Here is a 17,336-nt window from a genome sequence, read left to right on the forward strand (position 1 = left end):
GTGAACACCATTTGAGAGATATAAGCGTTTTGTGCTTATGGAATATTTCTGTGATGTTTTATTTTAGCTCAAGAAACATGGGATGATCACTTTACATTTTGCGTTGGTATTTTTGTTCAGTGTAGTTAGTTTTGAGAGGAGACAGTTGATTCCAGAAAGTCAAGAAGAAACAGGGATTTGTCCATTCCGGATCTCCTCTGTTTCTCCCATGGTTTCCTCCATTAGATCTCTCCTGTTGGTGTAATGAAGGATGCTGGGTAGCGTCAGTGATTGTCTCATTGGGACGTGCAGACAGAGAGTGGTTGGGGGTGAAATCGTGAGCCGCTCCCCTGCTCCCCACCACCATGCAGTCATCCATTAAAGCTGAACCTGGACTCAAATACTTAACCCATCACAGGTGCCAATAACGAGGGGCCCATGGAAAATTACAGGGGAATTTAAGTCTGCTGGCTAATGGCATTGGCACGGACAGTTTGCCAATATGCATTTAGCACTGTAGCGGTTCGGCCGGCCTGGGGTGCCTAAGGAGAGTGACACGTCTCTCTTGAGCCTGTCCAGGCGGGAGATTGGGCTGTCCGTCAGCGCCAGTGCCCCTGCCATTACCCATGAGCACCCACCACCACCTCTCCCCCGTCCCCCTGTATTACCCCTCCACCTCTCCTCTTCTCCCTCCCCCAGGGGAGAGTGACCAGTTAGAGCGATTAGATGGAACAAGAGGAGATGAGCTCAGCTGCTGTCCTCGCTGTCTCCTTCTCTGACACTCAGTCACCGAGCAATGCTGATGTGTTCATCTGCACGTTTGGTTTACACACAAATAACACATGGGACTGCCAAGCCACAGGAAGGGACTGGCTGTTCAGTGCTCAATGTCCAGGTTTTTCTTCTTTCTGTGCAGTCCTAGGAATGAGTAGGAACACATGGTAGCATTCCTCCTCTTATATTATATCCACGTTGTCCTTTCTGTGATTTGGCGTTGAGAGGAAGACTATAGGCATGCCACAGGGTTGGAGTTTGAAGATGAAGGGTATCGGACAGCATTTGTTTAAAGAGGGGGAGCGGGAGCTAAAATTAGAGACGTGCACAGAAGAGACAAGAGAATGCGACACCCCCCCCCTCTCTCTTAATCTCTGGTGATGCGGATGTCAATTGGTAAAGAGTTTGTGACCTGTAGAATAGATTCTAAACTTAAAGGGGTTTACTACAATCCACAATCTCTGGCTTTAAGTCTTTCTGTTCTCCTTCCTTGTTGTTACTCCTCAAAAGAAGCAGGGTGGCTGTTAGGGAGAGAGAGAGAGAAAAAGTCAAAGCGACTGAAGTATTTCTGCCAAAAGTGTTCCATTAAATTTAAGCTGTAAGAGGAAGCAGCCACAAGCATTAGCTGGTTAAGTATCAGCAGAATAGGGGAACATGAATGTGGAGGGGAAGACATATGAAATGTCATTAATGTTAATTCTAATCACTTTTTGGCTATTAAGCACAAATTAGTGAAGGAGATGTTAAATGCCATGGTCTGTCCAGGGAATCATACAGAGGGTGGTGGTGGTGGGAGTGTGGGGGGCACAGAATAGGCTCTCATTTGCATACTTAAGATCCAACTTAATTCTTGCAAGGAGTGATATAAAACGAACCAGAGCGGTAAACCGTTGATGTTGACACGTAGTGTTAAAAAGCACATACGCTTTTTTGGCAGCTGATTGCTCATTGTTCGCTGGCTCAAGGTTATTTTCTTCAGTGTGTCATCACGAGAATATCATTCCCTTAAATAATTCCACTCAGGCTTCTCTTCCTTTTTGGGCTTTAAGGTTCCAGGGGTATTTAAGACCAATCACGTCAATGTAAAAAATAATTAATCCCACCTAAAATAAATTACATGACTGGAATGTATGTATTTCCTGATTCTGTCTCAGTATTTAGTACCTTTCAGTGTTTTACAGCAGGGCCATAAATAGTTGTGTGACATGTTATTTTAAATGAGTGACAGATGACCTCCACTCAAAGCAAAGTCCACACAGTCCTCCTATGCGTTGTGCACAGAGGGCTCTGCATCTCTCTCTCTCTCTCTCTCTCTCTCTCTCTATTTCTTTCCCTTTCTTCTTGTGGTTCATACACAGCCCCGTTCTATTCATTACTGTCAGCGTTGGTGGAGTGCAGGAGGCGCGGTGAGGCACAGGAGGCAGAGGTCACCATGTGAAGGTCCTCCTCAGGCAGGAGGAGTGCCTGTGGAAGCTGTCACTCTGACACCCTCTCCTTCTCGACCTCCCCCCAACCCGCCTTCACTCTCCTATTACCACAGGCTCCAGGTCATAACCTTTTCTGTGGCATTTGGCGATTCCGGAACCCTTTGATTAGTGCAATATTTACATATTTCTCGGTGGAGAGGGCATTCTCGTGTCGCCGACACTTGAAGTGTTGTAAATGTGTTTGGCCTTTTGCCTGGATTTGCCGAGCAGAGCTCTACTGTTCTGTGTACACGAGTGTGTGTGTGTGTTTTTAAGTTTATTTAGGCCCCCTCCCCCACCCCCACACGGTACAAGTGCCATTTGGTCAGAGTTGGTGTTTGATGTGGCCCTTGTCCTCCCGAAGATGGTAGTTTAGTGACTATTAGAGCAGAATGCTGCACTCTGGTGGCAGGCTCAGATCATGCCCCCTGACACAGACACAACAGAGGGCCGTACAGAGACAAGAGGCACGTAGGAGAGCAAGTCTGAAGAGAAGATAGATACAGACATGTTTACGCAGTAGAACAACAGCAAAGAGCACTGAAGATATGTCTGGTGGCTGTGAAGCATACTGTACATACAGTAATACTACCACTAAGGTCTGAGCTGCGTATTGTAAAGGGATGCGTGATATTTTGTGTCTCTCTTCGGGGTGAAAACAGATGTATGATCACAAACATTTCTAAAATATAGTCCTAATGATTTTTATCCACAGTGGGTTTTATTTGGCCCCTCAAGTTTTTATTTATTTTTCATGGTTGGACATAAAAGACCTTACATTTTTAACACATAATATAGACACGTGATCGTAAACAATGTAAGCAAGGTTTGAAATTATTATGTTCAGGTCAAATATTATATGTTTGGGCTTCTTGAGGTCAATTTTCAGTCTACAAATGATTTGTAATGATGTTTCGGCCCCCCGACTATCCACTCAAGGGAAAATCTCCCAGCGGCTGAATCTAGTTGATGATCCCTGAAGTACTCGAAACTGCAAAAACTGCATTTCACAAGTTTATTCAAGTTCAAATGGATAAATCTATTCAGAAGGCACACATCATATCAGTCATCAAAATGGAGTCTGCTGCCTGAAGGTTGATCCTCTTTCCTCTCTCTCTCCCCCGTCAGTAAGACAGAAAGCAGAGATGTCAGGGAACAGGTTTCTCAGTGAGTGCTGCCTTCATGGCCGTCATGTTGGGCGGCCGCTCTCAGTGACTGATGAGGGGGAGAGTGACAGGCAGCTGCTGTCTCTCTGTCTGTCCACCGGCCTGCAGGCCTCGCTGGCATTAACGTCATGTGCCATGTTCTCCGGGAAAACCTGTCACTCACCACTCAGCCAGTCAGTCCTTCTGTCAGTCAGGTCTCAAAGCACACAGTCACAGGCTAGTACATGAAAAGGACTGGTAAAGTGAGCAGCAGTACTGTCAAGTCCTAGGCAGTCAGTGTGTCTCTGCAATAGGTGGGTGGGAGACTGGGAGTCCTTTTTTGAACATTGCCTCAAGTGGACTTTGGCCCTGACGAGGCAGAACATCAGAAATAGAAACAAGCTCAAGCTATTTTTCCACATTAAAAGGCCCATTGTAGCCATATTTTAAATCAAATCATTTGTGGGTTTTAAGTACCTCTACTCTATTCGTTTTTGATTAGAATTGCCAAAAATAGCTTTTTAGCAAAAAAACATTTCTGGGAGTGGTCTGAGTGGGCAGGGGAAAACTAGCTGTTACTAGCAGAGAAGTTTGAAACACCAATTTACCACCTGGTGATGTCCCCTGGCAAGCTGAAACTTCCGCCCAAGCAAACCTGCTGATTAGAAGGTCCTGGGTAGATGGAATTTTCAAACAGGAACTATCAAGAAATAACACTGATCAACATTTTTTTCACACTTTTAGTTAGTTTCATCAGCTGTTATACAATATGATACAAAACACAGGGAAAATGAATTTTGACTGGACTGGGCCTTTAATCATATAGGTGTCAGTAAGCATCTCATTTCAAGTGTCACGTGGTTCATAAAAAATGATGGTCAACCCCTAAAAATGTATTTTTGTCCCTCCTGGTCTACCATACTTGCATCTGAAAATGGTTTATGCCTAATGAAAATGGCATGTTACTACAAGTTGAAAGTCAGATCTCTGAATTACAAGGATAGTAGAATAGTGTAGAACAAGGTCGTGTTCATTAAGGCACTAAACAACAACAACAAATGTTTTAGAACCTTATGCAACAGTAAACACAAACAAGTGTTTGTTATTGGACAAGTTCAGTTAGTCCTTCCCTATTTTCTTCCATTTGGTGCCAAATGAACATGACCCAGTACTTCTTTGGACCTGTAGGGGGAGAGTGGGATAAATTGAGCTAAAGGGGTAAGTTGAGCAGCCCTTGTTTCTAAGAAACCATACAAAAAATGTATGATTTGACCAACAATTGTGGTTAGAGGTAATAATTTCTTTCATGGAATTGGTAAAGGAAGCAACCACATGGAAAAAGTGGTAAACAAGTTAGGTCCAAAAAAACCATGTGTTCACCATGTGAAATTAATTGATTGTGTTAGAGGTTTCATGATGCTTGTAACTAAACCAAAGTAGATAATTTTAAGATTGTTCTATACATCAGTTGGGAGTCTTTATAAGCTTCAGTATGAGGTCCTAAATCTAGCATGAAAGTGCATCCTTGTAGCTGTGTGGGCTAATATAGTCAAAATGTTTTTAGTCAGTTAAGAACACATTTTTATTTACAATGACGGCCTAAGAACTGTGGGTAAACTGCCTCGGCAGGTAGCCTAACCACTAGGCTACCTGCCACCCCAAAATGTTTGCCTTGGGTAAGTTGAGCCAATGGCAAGTTGAGCAAATTGAAGTTTATTTTCCCCCAGGTGTAATGCAAGGAATTGTCGCTAGAACGATGTTCAAAGTGTTTAAAAAAAGTGTATGTTAGGTGTTAAGCCTGCGTTAAAATATGCTTTAAATGATTAAAAGACAAAAAAGTGATGTTGAATTGAATTTGGGAAATTAACATAGACATGGTTTTAAAAAGGTAGCGGGAATATTTAATTCAGTCTAAAAATGTGTAGGTACCTTTAACTTAAGTCAATTGTGCCAAGAGACCACGTTATTGGACGAGCTATATTTTCAAAACTGTAATGGTAACATGAATTCAGATTATTTCCAGAGATACACAACATCCTGAAATATATGTAGATATCTTTGTTAGAAAGAATACTATATTTCCCTTGACGGAGTAATCCTAAATATTCAACAAAAAAATGGCACAACTTACCCCACCCTCCCCTACTGCATCAGGAGCCGATAGTATTCCATCAGATCCCAACAGGATGCTGCTCATTCTATCACATGCAAGCAAGGGAGACTGATGAAACCGGTTCAATGGTGCCATATTTGTGTATTTAATGTGGACATGATGACTTTACATTTTCTGCAACGATGTACAAAACTTTAACAGAACCGAGAAGGTCTCAGACGAGGTAGAGCTTTCACATCGGGGACAGTGAAAACAAAGTATAAAAACACATCTGAAAATAATCTAATTAAATGACTCCTGTCTGCTTCTGCTCTGATCATTGTAACTAATAAATACAGATGTCAACCAAATGCATTCCAAATAATGTCATCTACGGAACAATTACAATGTAGTTCATTACAAATAAAAAGCCAACACACACACACACACACACACACAACTTGGAGACATTGTTAAAACCCCAAACAAATAGAAACAATGACTTCCACCACGTTCTTTGGGAGGGTAACCATGGCTATCTACTGAAGAAGTTCTACTTTCTTTTTTTAGCAAAGAGAGAGAGACTAAAAACACGCTCTTTATGAAACATATTTATGCGCCTATCATTCTCCATTCGAAAACTGAACTAAGCAGTGTAATAAAATAAACAAACGCCCCAAAAAAAAACACATAGCAAATGATATTAAATGAATCATGAATGTCTATAATAATAGAACAAGACAGAAGACAGTTATAACAGGTTAAAGCAGTAACCTAGACTAAGTGCACCGGAAATGCCATTTGGTATCTAAAGCTGTAACGGGTTCGGTAAGATTATAATACAGACACACACACTTACATACACACACGCACAAATGCTCACTCTCTCACTCCTGCGTGGTCTGCTCATATCTGCTAAGTCACACTTAGGAGTACAAATGTGTATTTTAGGAGTTCATCTTAAAGGGTCATTCTGTACAACAGTATTTAATAAGGGCACTAATTATTAAGGACACTACTTGATAGGCTATATTATCCGTTTCAAGTATTTGACTATCCTCATCTTTAATATACACGTACAGTATGTGTAGGTATACGCAAGCACACTGTTGTATGCATATTCAACCAACCATATAAAGTAACTGACACAGAAATGGTTTCATCGTGTGTTCATGTAAAAACTACTACCGAGGTCTCAAAGTAGACAGTATTATATCCCATGACAATAATTCCATATCTTTGAATCCCCACCCAAATCCCCACCCAATTTTTTTTTGTTTTAATTCTAAACAGCTGATAATTATTCACTTCTATCTGTCACACACTTTGCCATTTGCAGTGTCTTGTACAGTGCACGTGGCCTTGCGTGTATACAACGTTTGCTCAAAAAGACTGTCTGACCAATAGTCTGCTTGTCTGAACGAACATGTTGACATCCCATCCCACCAAAACAAGAATTACTAACTTATTAGAGCTTCACCTCACCTGGGTGGTGTTCATTAGGCACCCAACGGGAGAAGGTGGACTGAAACAGGGAGGGCCCTTCTGGATCTGTCCAATCAGAAATGCTCATTTTTGTTTTTGTTGCAAAATGTGTTTTTTTTGGTGTCTGCCCTAACAAACAGGTAATCCAATAGTCATAGGCATGGCTATGAGTCCAGGAGGCGTTTTATGAGGGTGAATGCAACTTTGAGGAAAAACATCTATGGTTACAGTGAAGCCTCTCCTTATATCGTATATACAGAATACAAGCATGGCTTTGGTCCTCACTTCATACCTGGCTGTACAAAAACCAAAACAAGCTTTTATTGCAAAGGAGGTAGTATGCAAAGCGTCTAAAGGGAGTCTAATACGCAGAGGTAATCAAGGAGGGGGAAAACACACACACAAGCCGCACACACACACACAAGCCGCACACACACACACACACACACACACACACACACACACACACACACACACACACACACACACACACCAACCCTGCGACGGCTCCGCAGCCATCAGAAACAAAACACTGTCTCCAACAATGCTCCCTGAAAGCTCTAGACGCCTGACGTCTCAACCCCCCCCCCCCCCCCCCAAAAAGCTACTGTTGTGAGGACTAGCTTTTAGGAGTGTACTCTTACTCAAGTAGAAAAGAGAGTAAGGGCAACTTGAACCAAACAGTCCGACCACTTTATTCCTGCTAAGAGGTTCCAGTAAGTGGGTCTAATTTGAGGTTGGAGGTGTGGGTGTGGGGGGAGGACTACGCTCGGATCAGAGGGATCAGAAAACGGCCTCTTCTTCTCCTCCCAATAATTGAACGACTGTTAAAACCGCACGCTCGTTTATAACCCCCATTAAAAGCACAGATTCTTTTTAATGAGCAGTAAAGCAGGCACCTCCTCTCACACTGTCATTAGCCCTCTCTCCTTCACTCTCTCTCTTGTTCTCTCTCTTTAATGACCGGCCAAACAGCCTCGGAGTCAGATCGTGTAGTGGTCACTTCACTACAGCCACTCATACTGGAGTCATCATAGTGGTGCTCGAGAGGATAGAACACACACACACACACACACACACACACACACACACACACACACACACACACACACACACACACACACACACACACAGTCTTGAGCTTGTCAAGTTAGCTGCAATCGGAGGGTGAGCTAAGTGAGTTCAGTTCAGTCAGTGTAAACATCACCAACTTGGCTGCTCCATTCTGCCGTGTGTTATTAAGGGATCAGTGTCCTGAGGAATGCACAAAACAATTTAATCCCAATCTAAATCAAATGGGGAAAAATAAGAAAATGGAAAGCTATAGGAACGTCGCTATGCCACCATGCCATCCTTGCCCATGGGTCCACAGAGGAAACAAAACAGCATTTGGTTGTGTCCGATTTTTCTTCTCTTTCCAAGAAATCCTTTTATTTCTTATTTTTAAACACATTTCAAATAGTCCTGGTAATATTTCATCTAAAAGGGCAATAGGGTTGAGTTCATTCTGATGTCACTCTGTCAGGTGGTGTCTCTGACACATCTCTCAGGTCTCTCTGCTGTCTTTGGGGAGGGGCTGGGAATATGGATGGAGTCTCTATCTCTATCTTAGGCCCTGGGGATGTCACGTTGGTGGGTCTGTTATTAGGTCGGGGTGGTGGGTGAGAACCACCACCCCGAGCCTGCTCCTCCTCCTGCTCGGGGCCCAGTCCCGGTGGTCTGTAATCAGGGTACTGGGCGTTGTCGAAATGCACGTGGTGGACACTCTGGACATGGGTCTTTAGGTTCCCTTTCTGAGAGGCTCGGTACGGGCAGAGGCGGCACCGGAACGGTCTCTCCCCTTTGGGACACACACAGAGGTCACAAACAGAGGTCACACATAGAGTTCAAAGATCACACAGAGGGCAGACATGGCATAACTTTTCAGAGAGTACAGTCGGCGGCAGAAATCTCCCCTGGAACGATTTCATTTGCGTTGGATCTAATACGAGGAACAATACATAAAATGACGTACACCATGCTGGGACTGACTGTAGTTAAACAGTACAATGAAGAAGACATGAACACATACACACAGTTATAACACAAAACAGGCACAAAAACGAAGTTAACCCCAAATCATGAAACCTCATGGCAACAGACTTCTAACCATGAAAATATACCGCACCTGATTCCCAAAACAACAAGTTCACTTTCCTATTTTCTAACCTACATGAACCTGCCCTCGTCTCCTGTGAGAGAAGCCTGACGTGTGTGGAAAAGGGCCACACAACCCTACTTAATTTCTCTCTCTCTTTCCCTCAATCAGCCGGCCCCACCCACTCGCTTTGCTAATTAGACTGACCTACAACGGCTCTGACGCCATCACATAAATAAGCAACAGCACACCTGAACTAAACAAATGACAGTACCATTTAATTGCGCCTAATTATCATTATGATAAATGGAAGAATATAAATGGGGGAAAACAAATGACTCCTTCTGCCCTCAACCTCTCTTCCCTCTCTGTTACCTGAAGAAGAAACAGGAAAAATATGTGTGCTATCATACATCATTATATTGCGGTGGGGGAAATAAAACCACAAAAATACACAATTAATCACGCGGAATCTAAAAGCAGAGCCTGGCAATCAGGCGGGCAGGTTGAGACGTGAGCGGAAAGCGAGCACCTCTAGGACACCGTCGTCCTGTTAAGAAGAGAGGCAGGGAGGCAGGCTGGATGGGAGTGGTGCACTAAATTACACTAAAGGTTATCGTCACTGTAAAGCACCGCCAACACTACATCTAATTGGACCCCGACGCTGTTTCTGCTCCCATCATTCATAGCGTTGCGATAAATTTGCGGATGGGTGATTCATTAAGATGGAGGTGCGGCTTGCAGACCTGGCTCTTTCCGAATGTCAAAGCAGAGGAGATTTACCTCACCTAACCCCCCCCCTCCTCTCTCTCTCAGAAAACTTTCATCTGATGCAGAGAGAAAATAGACATTTTGTGTATTCTCAGGGCCAATCCTTCACACAGGGACAGACTACCAGAACTGTATTGTTGCCGTCTATGGTTCTAGTCACTTGGTGACATAGTGACAACAAGAAATATGGGCAGTCTGAAAGCGGATGATTCCAGAAGGACACATAACTCATAGTGAAAAAGACAGAATGAATATAAAACAATAAGGACATGAGCACCAGCAAACTTGCATGCACGTAAACATACACAGACAAGCACATGCACACAAAACTAACGGGCATAAACAATGGGAAGCAGCAACCCAACGTGAATCGATGGGAACAACATACTTGTTTGGGAGCTTCCGAGGGGTTGGTTTGAGCGTCAGCACCTCGGAGTCCGTTATAATCAAACACGACTGTGGGGAAGAAGGAGGGTGGGGGGTGGGGGAGGGAGGGGGGGGGTATTGTTAAAAAAATAGAAGCTCATAGTCTCCATTCACCAGCATCACCACAGCAACGACCAGTTAGTTAGAGAGAGACAACACAACAACAGCAGTGCAGAGTGGAGCTAGATGATGATGATGATGATGATGATGAGACCTGGTGGAGTGAAGCCAGTGATTTAATATGACACAGACATGCTAATGGGAGGCCTCGGGGTGACTGGCCTTTCGTGTGAGGATGACGTCCATGCTGAATAAAACCATCGGTGACAACATTAATTACAGCTCACTCTCTCTCTCTGTCTGTGTGTGTGTGTGTTGGTGCAGTGTGTGTGTGTGTGTGTGTGTGAGTTTGTGCAGTGTGTGTGTGTGTGTGTGTGAGTTGGTGCAGTGAGTGTGTGTTTGTGCGGTGTGTGTGTAGGGGGTAAAGTGTGTGTGTGTGTGTGTGTGTGTGTGTGTGTGCAGTGTGTGTGTGTGTGTGTGTGTGTGTGTGAGTTTGTGCAGTGTGTGTGTGTGAGTTGGTGCAGTGAGTGTGTGTTTGTGCGGTGTGTGTGTAGGGGGTAAAGTGTGTGTGTGTGTGTGTGCATGCCTGCACACGCTCGTGTGTGTTTACAGTGGATGCTGAGGGGGAAGAGGACTCCCTCTGCATCACTTACCGTTTGGCTCCTGTCACTTAGCATCACTGGCTGTGCCACAAATCATTCACACTCTCCATAAAGAAGTTACTTATCTCACTGTCTACCACTATTACAGCTGGCCACCACTGATGGACATGACCAGAGAGGAGAGGAGAAAGAGGACAAAGGAGAGGAGGAGCAGACGAGAGGAAGAGATAAGAAAGGAGGCACAACAACTGGCTTGGCTGCTGAACAAGGATGAGTGATAATGGAGACATATGTGGGCATGATGGACAAATCCTATGGTTCACTACTGTGCCCAATTCCTTCTCTCTAACTGACACGTGATTAATAATGTAGAACATTTGTCACAGGTCAGCAAATCATATTTGTTTACAACATACAGACAGCTATTCTAGTCGAGGGCAAAGAATGAACCCACAGGCCCGAGGAGCTCAAATGAACAAATAATCTAGTTGAATGTTACTGATGTTCAGTATTGGATATGTGATTGTATGTGTATGTGTGTGTGTGTGTGAACACGTGTGTGTGTGTGTACAGGCATATGTGTTTGTGCGCACATACATGTGCACTTTATTTTTATTTTTTATTTATTTCACCTTTATTTAACCAGGTAGGCAAGTTGAGAACAAGTTCTCATTTACAATTGCGACCTGGCCAAGATAAAGCAAAGCAGTTCGACACATACAACGACACAGAGTTACACATGGAGTAAAACAAACATACAGTCAATAATACAGTAGAAACAAGTCTATATACGATGTGAGCATACAGTTCGACACATACAACGACACAGAGTTACACATGGAGTAAAACAAACATACAGTCAATAATACAGTAGAAACAAGTCTATATACGATGTGAGCAAATGAGGTGAGATAAGGGAGGTAAAGGCAAAAAAGGCCATGGTGGCAAAGTAAATACAATTTAGCAAGTAAAACACTGGAATGGTAGATTTGCAATGGAAGAATGTGCAAAGTAGAAATAAAAATAATGGGGTGCAAAGGAGCAAAATAAATAAATAAATAAATTAATTAAATACAGTAGGGAAAGAGGTAGTTGTTTGGGCTAAATTATAGTTGGGCTATGTACAGGTGCAGTAATCTGTGAGCTGCTCTGACAGTTGGTGCTTAAAGCTAGTGAGGGAGATAAGTGTTTCCAGTTTCAGAGATTTTTGTAGTTCGTTCCAGTCATTGGCAGCAGAGAACTGGAAGGAGAGGCGGCCAAAGAAAGAATTGGTTTTGGGGCTGACTAGAGAGATATACCTGCTGGAGCGTGTGCTACAGGTGGGAGATGCTATGGTGACCAGCGAGCTGAGATAAGGGGGGACTTTACCTAGCAGGGTCTTGTAGATGACATGGAGCCAGTGGGTTTGGCGACGAGTATGAAGCTAGGGCCAGCCAACGAGAGCGTACAGGTTGCAATGGTGGGTAGTATATGGGGCTTTGGTGACAAAACGGATTGCACTGTGATAGACTGCATCCAATTTGTTGAGTAGGGTATTGGAGGCTATTTTGTAAATGACATCGCCAAAGTCGAGGATTGGTAGGATGGTCAGTATTACAAGGGTATGTTTGGCAGCATGAGTGAAGGATGCTTTGTTGCGAAATAGGAAGCCAATTCTAGATTTAACTTTGGATTGGAGATGTTTGATATGGGTCTGGAAGGAGAGTTTACAGTCTAACCAGACACCTAAGTATTTGTAGTTGTCCATGTATTCTAAGTCAGAGCCGTCCAGAGTAGTGATGTTGGACAGGCGGGCAGGTGCAGGTAGCGATCGGTTGAAGAGCATGCATTTAGTTTTACTTGTATTTAAGAGCAATTCGAGGCCACGGAATGAGAGTTGTATGGCATTGAAGCTTGCCTGGAGGGTTGTTAACACAGTGTCCAAAGAAGGGCCAGAAGTATACAGAATGGTGTCGTCTGCGTAGAGGTGGATCACAGACTCACCAGCAGCAAGAGCGACCTCATTGATGTATACAGAGAAGAGAGTCGGTCCAAGAATTGAACTCTGTGGCACCCCCATAGAGACTGCCAGAGGTCCGGACAGCAGACCCTCCGATTTGACACACTGAACTCTATCAGAGAAGTAGTTGGTGGACCAGGCGAGGCAATCATTTGAGAAACCAAGGCTGTCGAGTCTGCCAATGAGGATGTGGTGATTGACAGAGTCGAAAGCCTTGGCCAGATCAATGAATACGGCTGCACAGTAATGTTTCTTATCGATGGCGGTTGAGATATCGTTTAGGACCTTGAGCGTGGCTGAGGTGCACCCATGACCAACTCTGAAACCAGATTGCATAGCAGAGAAGGTATGGTGAGATTCGAAATGGTCGGTAATCTGTTTGTTGACTTGGCTTTCGAAGACCTTAGAAAGGAATGGTAGGATAGATATAGGACTGTAGCAGTTTGGGTCAAGAGTGTCCCCCCCCTTTGAAGAGGGGGATGACTGCAGCTGCTTTCCAATCTTTGGGAATCTCAGATGACACGAAAGAGAGGTTGAACAGGCTGGTAATAGGGGTGGCAACAATTTCGGAAGATCATTTTAGAAAGAAAGGGTCCAGATTGTCTAGCCCGGCTGATTTGTAGGGGTCCAGATTTTGCAGCTCTTTCAGAACATCAGCTGAACGGATTTGGGAGAAGGGGAAATGGGGAAGGCTTGGGCGAGTTGCTGTGGGGGGTGCAGTGCTGTTGACCGGGGTAGGAGTAGCCAGGTGGAAAGCATGGCCAGCTGTAGAAAAATGCTTATTGAAATTTTCAATTATGGTGGATTTTTCAGTGGTGACAGTGTTTCCTATCTTCAGTGCAGTGGGCAGCTGGGAGGAGGTGTTCTTATTCTCCATGGACTTTACAGTGTCCCAGAACTTTTTTGAGTTAGTGTTGCAGGAAGCAAATTTCTGCTTGAAAAAGCTAGCCTTAGCTTTTCTAACTGCCTGTTTATAATGGTTTCTAGCTTCCCTGAACAGCTGGATATCACGGGGGCTGTTCGATGCTAATGCAGAACGCCATAGGATGTTTTTGTGTTGGTTAAGGGCAGTCAGGTCTGGGGAGAACCAAGGGCTATATCTGTTCCTGGTTCTAAATTTCTAGCAGGCGGCAACGGTGAGAGACTTGTTTTTATAGAGGTGGATTTTTAAAAGTAGAAGTTCAAATTGTTTGGGTACAGACCTGGATAGTAGGACAGAACTCTGCAGGCTATCTTTGCAGTAGATTGTAACACAGCCCCCTTTAGCAGTTCTATCTTGTCTGAAAATGTTGTAGTTTGGGATTAAAATTTCAGAGTTTTTGGTCTTCCTAAGCCAGGATTCAGACACAGCTAGAACATCCGGGTTGGCAGAGTGTGCTGAAAGCAGTGAATATAACAAACTTAGGGAGGAGGCTTCTATTGTTAACATGCATGAAACCAAGGCTATTATGGATACAGAAGTCGTCAAAAGAGAGCGCCTGGGGAATAAGAGTGGAGCTAGGCACTGCAGGGCCTGGATTCACCTCTACATCGCCAGAGGAACAGAGGAGGAGTAAAATAAGGGTACGGCTAAAAGCAATAAGAATTGGTCGTCTAGAACTTCTGGAACAGAGAGTAAAAGGAGGTTTCTGGGGACGATAAAATAGCATCAAGGTATAATGTACAGACAAAGGTATGTTAGGATGTGAATACAGTGGAGGTAAACCTAGGTATTGAGTGATGAAGAGAGAGATATTGTCTCTAGAAACATCATTGAAACCAGGAGATCTCATTGCATGTGTGGGTGGTGGAACTAATAGGTTGGATAAGGTATAGTGAGCAGGACTAGAGGCTCTACAGTGAAATAAGCCAATAAACACTAACCAGAACAGCAATGGACAAGGCATATTGACATTAAGGAGAGGCATGCTTATTCGAGTGATCAAAAGGGTCCAGTGAGTAGAGAGGTTGGTTGGGGGTCACGGCGATTTAGACAGCTAGCCAGGCCATCGGTAGCAAGCTAGCATAGGATGGAGGTCTATTAATAGTCACCTCTTGCATTCCGTCAGTAGATTAGTGGGGTTCCGTGTGGTAGAGGGAATTAATCCAAATCACACAACAACAACAAAAAACAATAGATATAGTTATAGAGGCCCAAGAATAAAAAATAAATTAATAATAATAATAAAAATAGATAAATAAATTGTCCGATTTTCTATTCAGATAGCAGCCGATAAGACAGCTAACAGTTAGCGGGCCGCAAATGGGCGTTCAGGTAATGTCGCGACGGAGGAGCCAGCCGGATAACTCCTTTGGGTAGATAACGTCGGCAGTCCAGTTGTGAAGGCCCGGTGGGGCTCCGCGTAGGCAGTAAAACGGGTCCGGATAGGTGATTGTAGCCCAGGAGTGATTGATGGAACTCTTCAGCTGGCTAGCTCCGGAATAATTGATGTTTGCTCCGGAATCGACGAAAGCCGATAGCCACACGAATAGCAGCTAGCTAGCTGTGAGATCCAGGTATGAATGTCCAGAGTTAGCGGTTGAAATCCAGGGACATGGAGAGAAAAATTGGTCCGGTATGTTCCGTTCCGAGCCACGCTGTACAAAACTGGCGATAGATTTTCGAGCTAAAGGATAGCTGATGACCACAAACCGTGGTTAGCTGAATACTAACGATTAGCCAGTAAAGAAGCTAACTAGCTTCTGATTAGCTTCTGGATTAGCTTCTGGCTAGTTTCTGGCTAGCTTCTGGCTAGCTTCTTGGAGGATTACAGATTTAAGGTAAATAATACTTTTTTATAAATATAAATTGGTGAGGCGGGTTGCAGGAGAGTGTTTTGAAGATGAGTTAATGGAAAATAAAAAAATATATATAAAAAGGTATGTGAAAAAAGTTGTAAATATATATATATAGATATATATATATATATATATATATATATATATGGGACACAACAAGACGAGGACAAAAGACGTTTGAACTGCTATGCCATCTTGGAAAGGAAAACAAAAGAAAAAAAAAAGTGCACTTGTGCATTCACACACCTGCGTATGTATGTGCTTGTGTGTGTGCGTCTGTGCGTGTGTGTGTGTGTGCGCGTGTTAATCTCCATTTACCTGTGTGGGATCTCATGTGTGTGCGGAGGTGACTGGGCTGACTGAAGCTCTTCCCACACTCTTGGCAGCCGTATTCCCCTGGTCGAACCAGAGACCTCAGCATCCCTACAACACAGACAGAGAGGAACACGGGGCTAAAATGTAATCTTAAAACACACGTCCTCTGTGACGACTGAGAGAGAGGGACACGGGAAGAGAGAAAGAGAGGTAAACAGGGAACGAGTACGGGGAATGGGGAATTGAGAGAAAAAAATATGAAAATCCACACAAAAGTCCCGATGACCAAAATTAAGACGTAGAGATGGATGGGAGGATGGAAAAAAAGAAGGAGAGGTAGAAGGGAAGGACTAAATGAAGGGCGGCACCTGCTGCCTCGACCTCTGAATGCTCTGCTATGAAAAGCCAACTGGCATTTACCCCTGAGGTGCTGACCTGTTGCACACTCTGCAACCACTGTGATTATTATTTGACCCGGCTGGTCATCTATGACCATTTGAACATCTTGAAGAATGAGCTCGCCTTAATGGCCATGTACTCTTATAATATCCACCGGCACAGATCAAGGCAGAGATGGCATGACCTTCCAGAAAGGACAGGTGGTGGCAGAACTCTCCCCTTGAGCAATTTCATTTGGGAGTCATTTAATACGACGAACAATACATAAAATGACGTAAACTATGTACTCTTATAATCTCCACCAGCACAGCCAGAAGACGGCTGGCACCCCCTCAGAGCCTGGTTCCTCTCTAGGTTTCTTCCAAGGTTCCTGCCTTTCAAAGGAGTTTTTCTTAGCAACCGTGCTTCTACATCTACATTGCTTGCTCTTCGGGGCTTTAGGCTGGGTTTCTATAGAAGCACTTTGTGACATCTGCTGATGTAAAAAGGACTTTATAGTCACATGTAATTGATTGATTGGAAGTATATGAATAGAACACAGGGCCATAAAGGAGTAGACACCGACAGACATGGTCAGACGAGTCTCTCGTCTCTGGCTGGTGAGAGCTAGCCTCAACTCTAGTAGAGGAGAGTAGAGTATAGAGAGGGAAGCATCATTAGTATGTCTAATGTGTCATTATGGGAGGCTAGCTCCAGGGGTTGGACTGCAGCTGTCACACAGCATCATCTCAGGCTCTGACAGGCAGACACACACAGCTACACGGCCGCCGCATAAATTACAGCCAATTAAAACGCCCCGGCTGTGATGTGCCCGCTCCGCTGCCCGGCCCGTGTGTCACATGTCAGGTGTGTGTGTGTTTGAGAGAGAGAGAGAGAGAGAGAGAGAGAGAGAGAGAGAGAGAGAGAGA

General features: G+C 44.0%; 1 protein-coding gene across 3 annotated transcripts in view; it reads right to left on the bottom strand.

Moving 5' to 3' along the window:
* Positions 1-5,598: 5,598 nt before the first annotated feature.
* Positions 5,599-17,336, bottom strand: part of LOC135522455 (zinc finger protein 516-like) — a 76,993-nt gene continuing 65,255 nt past the window's right edge. For 2 of the 3 annotated variants that reach the window (XM_064948727.1, XM_064948728.1), the window contains 2 exons: positions 16,033-16,137; positions 5,599-8,781 (listed from right to left, as the gene is read on the bottom strand). In XM_064948727.1, coding sequence (XP_064804799.1) covers positions 8,444-8,781; positions 16,033-16,137 — 443 coding nt within the window. In that variant the 3' untranslated portion in view covers positions 5,599-8,443. Of the gene's footprint in view, positions 8,782-10,237; positions 10,306-16,032; positions 16,138-17,336 lie in introns of all 3 variants that reach the window. The other variant, XM_064948729.1, reaches the window with a different exon arrangement.

Source organism: Oncorhynchus masou, chromosome 30, assembly GCF_036934945.1.
Source record: "Oncorhynchus masou masou isolate Uvic2021 chromosome 30, UVic_Omas_1.1, whole genome shotgun sequence".
Classification (NCBI taxonomy): Eukaryota; Metazoa; Chordata; class Actinopteri; order Salmoniformes; family Salmonidae; genus Oncorhynchus; species Oncorhynchus masou.